The following is a 9,370-nucleotide window of genomic DNA, read 5'->3' as shown; positions in this document are numbered from 1 at the left end:
GCGAAGGGGCTTCTCGTGTGTGGAAACCTTTCCTCCTTCACAGCTCCCTCCCACTGGTGCAGGTCCCGTCCCTATTCTTTTGTCTCTGTTTATTCTTTTTTTCTTTTACCCTACCCAGGTATGGGGGAGTTTCTTGCCTTTTGGGAGGTCTGATGTCTTCTGCCAGCGTTCAGTCGGTGTTCTATAGGAGCAGTTCCACGTGTAGATGTATTTCTGATGTATCTGTGGGGAGGAAGGTGATCTCTGCGTCTTACTCTTCCGCCATCTTCTCCTGTGATAAAGCTATCGTTTTAAAAAATCTTTATATGCATTATCTCATTTAATCTCCCTCTATATAATCTCATTTAACCCTCACATTAAATATCAACTCTCCGTTGTGTCCTGTATTTGTATCTCCAGCTCTCACCTCTATCTGAACTCTAGATTTATATATCCAGTTGCCTATTTATCATACTCAATTGAAATCTAAAAAATTTCTTTAGCTCTAACATGACCCACAAATAAATCTTTACTTCTACCCTCAAATCTACTCTTACCCTAGTCTCCCCTGTCTCACTGATAAACACACCATTCACCTAGTTGCTCAAGCAAAACAGCCAGAAGCCCTTTGAAACATTAGTCTTATCCCAATGGAACTAGTGTGACGCCAGTGAGGGGGGTGCTCAAAAATTAAGGTAAATATTATCTCAATGCAATTTTGAATAAAATCAAATTAATACAAAAAATCCATGAAAATAAAGGCTTATAATTTTTTAGTATACCACTCTATTTTATATCTATCCTATCAATTATCACTAAGTGATATTTTCCTGATTTTCTTTATATAGGTATATATTTTCCCTTCCATACAGTGTAAGTACCATGGGAAAGGGAGTCTTATCTGCTTGTTTACCACTTTATCCCATAAATATGTCCTCCATTTCCCAGGCTCTCCTGCCAACTGACTTCCAGGTTGGATTTTTCCAAGAGAGGATCAGTTGTTTCAGCTTCTGGGTTTGGTAACACCACTTCCTTCCTTTCTTCTTCCCTTCAGACATAGAGGTGGTTGCTAACCCCTGGACTGCCTATGTCCTGCCATTTCAGTTCTTCTAACATATTTATAACCCATTTACCACATTAAATGCTCCCTACTGCACTGCTTATAAAGAATTTGCTTTAGCTGACTAGATCCTGGCCTATACAGTGGTTAAGGAAACAAATATCCGAGTGCTTAATCTACATTACACATAAATTCCTACAAGTCTCCCAGGAGGTTAAAAAAAAAAGAGGTAAACAAATTATATTTCTACATTTGCAAATATTCCATATAACACTCTTTAAACATGGTGCATTTAATAAATTAAGCTACTTTTGCATTTTCCTATCTATGATGAAAGCCTTTTATTTCTATATCAAAAACAAAAATGGGGGGGAGAACAGAATTAAACTGTGAGTTAATTTAATTTAAAGGCAGAATTAGATGTTTTTGGGAAGAGACTTTTTTATTCTATATAATTTATGCACATTTCACAGTTGGTTTCTTTTCAATACTTTTTAGGCAATTTTAGTATCAATTCCAGTCAACTGCAATTTTTAGATTTTTTGACTAGAAAGAAGAGCCATTAATCTGAATCACCTGCAATTCACTAAAAGAACAAATGGTTTAAATAGGCCATTTTCAGAGAAAAGGAAATGGGCTAATGATTTGTATATCTTTATAAATATAAACATGGTAGAATGTGACAATTATACTACGGATTCTTGTCAACAAAGAATACAGGAATAGGGCTTCCCTGGTGGCGCAGTGGTTGCGCGTCCGCCTGCCGATGCAGGGGAATCGGGTTCGCGCCCCGGTCTGGGAGGATCCCACATGCCGCGGAGCGGCTGGGCCCGTGAGCCATGGCCGCTGAGCCTGCGCGTCCGGAGCCTGTGCTCCACAACGGGAGAGGCCACAACAGAGGAAAGCCCGCATACCACAAAAAAAAAAAAAAAAAAAAAAAAAAAAAAAAAAAAAAGAATACAGGAATAAAATACTTTACACTCGGATGGGCAGAATGTAATGCCATGGAGTGATATTAGAGATATGATTAAAAGTTAAAAGCAAAATATGAATGGGTCGCATCTTTATCAAAATGTGATAAAGAATACAAAAAGAAGAGGACATTTGCAAGGGCAGAAGAATCCACTAACAAGCTGTGTGACCATGGACAAATAACTTATCTTCCCTGAACTTCAGTTACCTGATCATAAAATTATAAGGATCCTTAACCTCATAGAGTTGTTGTGAGAAGTAAATAACATCCTGATATAAAAACACTTCCTAATGGACAAAGTGTTACATAGTATGTTTTACTGATGCTACCATTTTCTGCTCTGATGGTTTAACGGCTTAGATTGTCAACCTCACTGCATCTCTTGAATCTTCACACTTATGCCTGATGTTCTTCCACATCCTCTTCATTCTTCATAATATTTTCACCACTGGTTAAATATGGAATTTATATCAAGGTCACCACTTTTTAAAAGCTTAGGCTCCTTTCCAGCAGCAACTCATAAAAGAGATAAATCCTATAGCTCTTTATATTTAATCTCCTTATTCTACTGCAAATATAGCCCTCCTCCAATTCTGTTCTCCAGATCCAACTTTTCATTTTTATAGAAAGGCTCAATATGAATAGAACACTCTTTCTGGGAGTGAAGTCTCATACATTTTGATATTCAGTTACACTTGTCTCATATTATTGCCAGAAAGAGCTGCCATTGATGTGAAGGCCTCCCTAGATGCAGCAGTAGGGAGATAGATAAATGAATGAATGAATGAATGAATAAATAAATAAATTACCACATCACCATGAATGAGGGCTTGTTATTAGCTCTGCTCTCTTAGTTTTAGAAGAATGAATCACCAAGGGGATTCTAGAACTGGATAGTTAAATATTTGCGGATGTCAACATAGAACAGACATTTTGAAATTCAGTATTTTCAGAAGTATGGGTCATACGTAAAACACTTATCCCTAGTCAGAGGGGAGGTGGAATAATTACACAGGAGACTTTGTAACACTCAGCTGTCAAAATACTTTTCTGCCAATACTATAAGATTATCTCTCATGTTCTTCTCACATGAAACAACTGTTACAAAGTACTGAAAATGGCTCTACTGTATACATGATTTCCAGCGACAAAATCTGCTCTTTCCTTAAAAGTCCATTATGGTAATAGCAAGCAAGAAAACAAAAGAGAGAGAGAACTCTTATGGAATGGAGGAATTCAACCATGTTATATTCAGTCTTATCAGGATGCAGGGTTTTCCCAAATTATTCTTCATACATACATGAAGAATATCATAATGATTAAATAGACATCTTTTCCTTGAGTGCTTTCTCAAAGCTACAATGTATGTAACAGCACTGTAATCATTCCCACTCTCAAAATCCTTCTGTTAATCCAACAGTAATTGACCACCTTGGTGACTAATTTGCAAAAGCTATTACATTGCTTCTGGCTTCTAGTTTTCTTTATTAATACGGACTTATTTGGTATCCAAATTGTACAAAGCATCGCTGCATAATTTGACTTTGCAGTTACTGATGTTTTTATTTACCATTTATTAAGTCTATAATGTATAAAGCACATAACATGAATAAGTTATTAATCTGAATTGTGGCTTTGGGTATGTTAGTTTCTCATTTGTCGAACAAAAGTCTACATGAGGGCTTACATCCTTTCCCAAAATTCCAAAATAATATTATTGATAATATCATTATGCATGTTATATTTCCCTGATCTATGGGTGCATTATTGACCGATTTTACACAGAGATATTCTATGTTCATGTGCATGTGTGTGTCCTCTATATCTACCTGTGATTTACCTCTTTCCTTTCACTAATAAAAATGTTTCAGTGGTAGTGTGAACTATTCTCCTCACTTTCTCAACACAGGCCTATCCCTTTCTCTACTATGGTCTGAGTTTCTTCACTAGTATTCCTCAGAAAATGTTGTTACTAGAGTTATCGATAACCTGGCTTTCCTCTGTTATCTGGGTTGAGCACAATATGAAAATTTAATTTTATTTATGTCCATTCACCTTGAGTTTTTAACAGAGGGTATTTTCCTTTTGTGCCTCGATTCATTTTCTCATTTCCCCTTAAATACCGGAATTTCCTTAGGTTTTTGTCCATTTTATTTGTTTCCTCTTGAGCACTTTTATGTTACCTATTCAGAATGAAAAATTGCTGCACCCCACTGATGGATCCAGTTGTGTGCTAGTGGTGTACAAAGTAACAGGGTAAATGTTGCACTTTTTAAAAAAAATTGAAAAGTATGTAAATTGTTAATGAGTACACGCCAATGGTGAAAAATCCCCAACTATGAGCCCCAGCCACCCTGAAGCCAATCCTGGGGGGCAAATCCTATCACTAGGTAATTTGTTATCCACAGGAATTGGACCAATTAGCACCCTCAACAACAATGTTTGAGAGGGCCTGTTTCCTCATACCATTAGCTAACATGGTAAGCTACGAAGTGTTTTCATCTCTGGCAATCTAATAGGTAAAGATATGGTCTTTTATTTTTGTCTTAACTTGCAATTCTATTAATTGTGAGGTTGAAGATTTTTTCATATACTTAAAGAGCGTTTGTATTCCTTATTTTGTGACCTGTCATCTTGACTTTTTACTTCTCCTGGGTTAATGATCTTATTTTTATTAATTTGTAAGCGACTTCTGAGGTCAAACTCTGAGATGAGAAATACTGAGAAATGATTTGAGACCAGGTACATTAGAGCACTGGTTACTGGGAAATCAAAAGAAAGGGGTATAGAAAAAGCACAGGACCAGAGGTGTTCATCCCTTCTTAGGAAGAGTGAGGTACCTTCGAGAGGAAACATGTGCTTCTAAGACTTAGTGGTGAAGGGAAAAAAGGAACTGACTGAAGATAAAGGGCTCTAATGAACGAAGACTGTGACAAAGAATCAGACGATATGAGACTTGTGAAAAAAATGTACAATTTGTTAAAAATACCACCACAACCACCAACATTAACAATAATAAAATCTATGTATCGTAATGGCAGCAAAAGAAAGTGACCTTAAAACATGAAATCAAGTAAGCCATGCAATCTCCCTAACCTACCCACTTCAAAGTGTCTTCTATTGCTGGTTCAGGGGGAAAAAAAGCCAAAAAATGAGAATCGATTCAGCAGATGAAACCATTGCAGAACACATCTGCACACGTCCAAATCCACACTTGCACAAAGCAGAGGAAAAATGTAACTTGACCCTCCAACAGGAATTTTATACTTAAAGCATTGCAGAATTAGAATCATAAACTTTTTTTTTAAACTTCAAAGACAAAAGAACGAACAACATGAAGTATGAAACAGGACTAGTCAAACTCAGGAGAAACAGGGAATAAATGAGGATTAAATTACAAAGTACCTATGATAGGCAGAATTGCTAAAATGGCCAGTGAAATATGGTCCACTCTAATTCTCAGAACATGTGAAAATAATGAGTTACCACTCCTGTCATTATAGTACGTTATGTGGCACCATAACTTAAAATAGGGACTATTATCCTGGATTATCCACATGGGCCCTTAGAAGCATAGAATCTTCTCCAGCTGGTGACAGAAGAGGAAGTCAGAGGTGAGAGAAGCATAAACAGGATTCAATATGCCATCACTGGCTTGAGTATGGAGGAAGACACTTGCCAAAGAATGGGAGCAACTTTTAACAGCTGAGAGTGGCCTGTGACAGACAACGGGCAAAAAAAAAAAAAAAAAAAAAAAAAGAGGAAATTTAATCCTATAAGCACTTCTGACTTTGGCCAACTACTTGAATGAGCTTACAAGTGGACTGTTCTCCAGATCCTCCAGTTAAGAAGCCTAGCCCAGGCAAATTTGATTTTGGACTTCTGAGACCCTAAACTGACACTGCTCTGTGTTCTGACTTGCAGAACTATGAGGGGAAAAACAAACAAACAAACAAAAACAGGTGTTGTTTTAAGCCACCAAGTTCGTGGTAATTTGTTTTGGCAGCAATACAAAACTAATAGAGTTCCGGAGGGAGAAGAGGTATACCCACAATTAACATAGGATCATAAAGGATAGAATAGAAAAGAGACAAGAAAATAAAGTAATACAAAAAGCTTTAGAAAGAATATGATAGAAAAGGCAGGAAGAGATTATCCGACATACTTGTAAGTGAAATCCTTGAAGGGAAAAAAGCAAATCAACGAAACAGAAGAAAGATTTTTCAGACAATGACTCAAGAAAACTTTGCTGAAATAAAAGTTCTGAATTTACCTATTAAAAAAGTAATAACACTGCCTCGATTCCTAAAAAACATTTTTTGCGTTTATCTTGCACAACTGCACAGACTGTATGTGGATGCCTGGCCCGACTCTCCAGTAAGAAGTACAGGTAGGCGAACAAGAAGCGCAGGCCAAAGGACAGCCCACTGCGCAGGCGTACGCAGACGCACGCAGACGCACGCAGACGCACGTAGACGCACGTAGACGCACGGAAGCCCATCCAGCCCCCGCGTTGACTTCTGGCTTAGCCAGGATCAACGGCGCAAGGCGAGGCCAGACCTATCTCAGAGGCTGCCGCCCCTACAGATACAGGTATTTTCAGAAACTCACAAGAATTTTGTGTAGCACTTCCTTGGAGGCGGGTTTCTTGGTGTCCGTACCGAAGTTAGGCTGGTGGTTCCACTGTGGAGTTGGGGCAGCTTGCAGAACTACACATCCATATGAAAGGCGATTTTCACCCACTTCGTCAATAACGCTTAACGTTTTCTCTTCTTTTAGGGTCCCTATTTTGTACCAAAATGCAACAGTCTCTAGAAAGAGCTTTAGATCGTGCGGAGTATGTCATTGCAAGTGCCCAACAGAGACCTCCAAAAAGGCAATACTCAACTAATGGGGAAAAGTCTCTGTATGAAAAACTTTATGACATTTATGTTGAAGAATGTGAAAAGGAGCCTGGGGTTACGGAGGGATTAAGAAGCAATGTGAAGCTGTTAGAGAAGCTTCTTAGGAGAGAGTCGTTGCCGTGTTTGGTGGTCAACCTGTACCCAGGAAAGGAGGGCTATTCGCTGATGCTCAAAGGGGAAAATGGATCATCTTCGGAGAGCATCCGACTGCCCTATGAAGAAGGGGAATTGCTCGAATACTTGGATGCAGAAGAATTACCTCCTGTTTTGGTGGATTTCCTGGAAAAGTCTCAGGTTAACGTTTTTCATCGTGGGGGTGTCATAGCAGAAATACGGGACTACAGGCAGTCCAGTGACAGGGGACCTCCCCATTACCAAAGCAGGCATATTATCTTACGTCCCACGATGCAGACTTTAGCCTGCGATGTAGAGGACATAGCCAGCGATAATCAGAATTGGACCCAGGAGGACAAACTTTTGCTTGAGAGCCAACTGATCTTAGCTACAGCTGAACCACTGTGTCTAGACCCTTCTGTATCAGTAGTTTGCACTGAAAACAGACTGCTCTATAACAAACAAAAGCTGAACACTCTTCCCATGAAAAGGAGCTTCAAGAGGTATTCTGTGGCCTCTCTGAATAGGCAGCAGGAGCTGTCTTGTTGTCCACCTCCTCCTGAGCTAAGAGCCCTGACTTCCTGCAAAAAAATAGGAAAAAGTAAAACAGGTGGGGATTACGGCCTCAAAACTTTTAAAGAAGGAAGTTGTGTAGCTATGTGGAAACAGAGACCCTGTGACTTGGCTGTACCTTCTGAAGTGGACGTGGAGAAATATGCTAAAGGGAAGAAGTCTGTCACATATGATGACTCACAATCAACAGTCTGGCCAACCCATGAGGTACAAGATGGTTCTGTATTTGGGTGTGAAGAGGGCAGTCAGTCCCAGACAACAAAGCTGACCTTGCAGTCACTTAATGATCCACTTATCTCTGGAAAAAGAAGCTCCCCTAAAAAAGTCAGACGTGAGAGACAGCTGTCTCCCCCGCAATCCTCCACAGATGACCATTTCTATAGTTTCGTGCCAGGGCCAAAGACTGATGTGGGGAGGGTGGTCAGTCAGTCCAAGGAATTGGTCCAAAAGAGTGCCCAGTGTCCAGTGCAGGTATCACGCAGCTCCGTTGACTCAACTGGTCTCAGGCAACCTTCTCCAGGGAAAGAACCAGAACAGCCTAAGACTGGGTCGGTTCAGTCTTCAGTGTCTGACAAGGGAGCCAAACATCCACCTCCACCCATCACACTTCCCTTGAACTCAGGAAGGAGCTCCAGTGGTGACAGTTTCACTTCACAGCAGGCAAGCAGCTCTCATAAATCTCCATCTTCTGCCCCTGCTCCTAAGCCACCAAGTCCTTCCCAGAAATTCTCTGCGGAGGTGAATCAAGTTAGCTTGCTTCCTGCCACGGCCCTGTCCACTGCGGGCTCATCACAGAGGACCCAAGTTTTGGCCATATCATCTGGCCTGAAGATCACCACAGTGGTGTACTCTGGTGAAGGATGCCAGGCCTCGGGGAGAGGCTCCAAGCCCATGCAGGACTCTACCACCGGGGCCACAGCTCTTGCAGGAATCATGCTCCGTCAACTTCCCACAGGAATCAAGCCTGGCCCCCTGCCCACGGGGATCAGACCTGGCCACCTGTCTACAGGGAGCAAGCCCGGTCCCCTGCCTGGAGGAATCACTCTTGGCCACCAACCAACAGGGGTCAAGCCTGGCCCCCTGCCTGGAGGAATCACGCTTGGCCACCAACCAACAGGGGTCAAGCCTGGCCCCCTGCCCGGAGGAATCACTCTTGGCCACCAATCAACAGGGGTCAAGCCCGGCCCCCTGCCCACAGGGATCGGACCGGGCCATCTGTCTACACGGAGAAAGCGCAGCCCCTTGCCCAGAGGAATCAGGCTTGACCACCAACCAACAGGGATCAAGCCTAGCCCCCTGCCCGGAGGAATCACTCTTGGCCACCAACCAACAGGGGTCAAGCCTGGCCCCCTGCCCGGAGGAATCACTCTTGGCCACCAACCAACAGGGGTCAAGCCTGGCCCCCTGCCCGGAGGAATCACTCTTGGCCACCAACCAACAGGGGTCAAGCCTGGCCCCCTGCCCGGAGGAATCACTCTTGGCCACCAACCAACAGGGGTCAAGCCTGGCCCCCTGCCCGGAGGAATCACTCTTGGCCACCAACCAACAGGGGTCAAGCCTGGCCCCCTGCCCGGAGGAATCACTCTTGGCCACCAACCAACAGGGGTCAAGCCTGGCCCCCTGCCCGGAGGAATCACTCTTGGCCACCAATCAACAGGGGTCAAGCCCGGCCCCCTGCCCACAGGGATCGGACCGGGCCATCTGTCTACACGGAGAAAGCGCAGCCCCTTGCCCAGAGGAATCAGGCTTGACCACCAACCAACAGGG

General features: G+C 42.2%; 2 protein-coding genes across 2 annotated transcripts in view; one reads left to right on the top strand and one right to left on the bottom strand.

Annotated features, from left to right (window-relative positions):
* IL1RAPL1 (interleukin 1 receptor accessory protein like 1) overlaps positions 1–9,370 on the bottom strand; it is a 686,991-nt gene that overhangs the window by 600,281 nt on the left and 77,340 nt on the right. The gene's annotated exons all lie outside the window — the stretch shown is intronic.
* LOC102973952 (transcription factor SPT20 homolog) overlaps positions 6,812–9,370 on the top strand; it is a 10,871-nt gene continuing 8,312 nt past the window's right edge. Inside the window, exon 1 of the mRNA XM_055081900.1 lies at positions 6,812–8,407. Coding sequence (XP_054937875.1) covers positions 6,812–8,407 — 1,596 coding nt within the window. The remainder of the gene's footprint in view (positions 8,408–9,370) is intronic.

The sequence above is a fragment of the Physeter macrocephalus genome, chromosome 21 (genome assembly GCF_002837175.3).
Source record: "Physeter macrocephalus isolate SW-GA chromosome 21, ASM283717v5, whole genome shotgun sequence".
Classification (NCBI taxonomy): Eukaryota; Metazoa; Chordata; class Mammalia; order Artiodactyla; family Physeteridae; genus Physeter; species Physeter macrocephalus.
The sequence above is the reverse complement of the archived record's forward strand: the minus strand, read 5'-3'. Positions and strand labels throughout refer to the sequence as shown.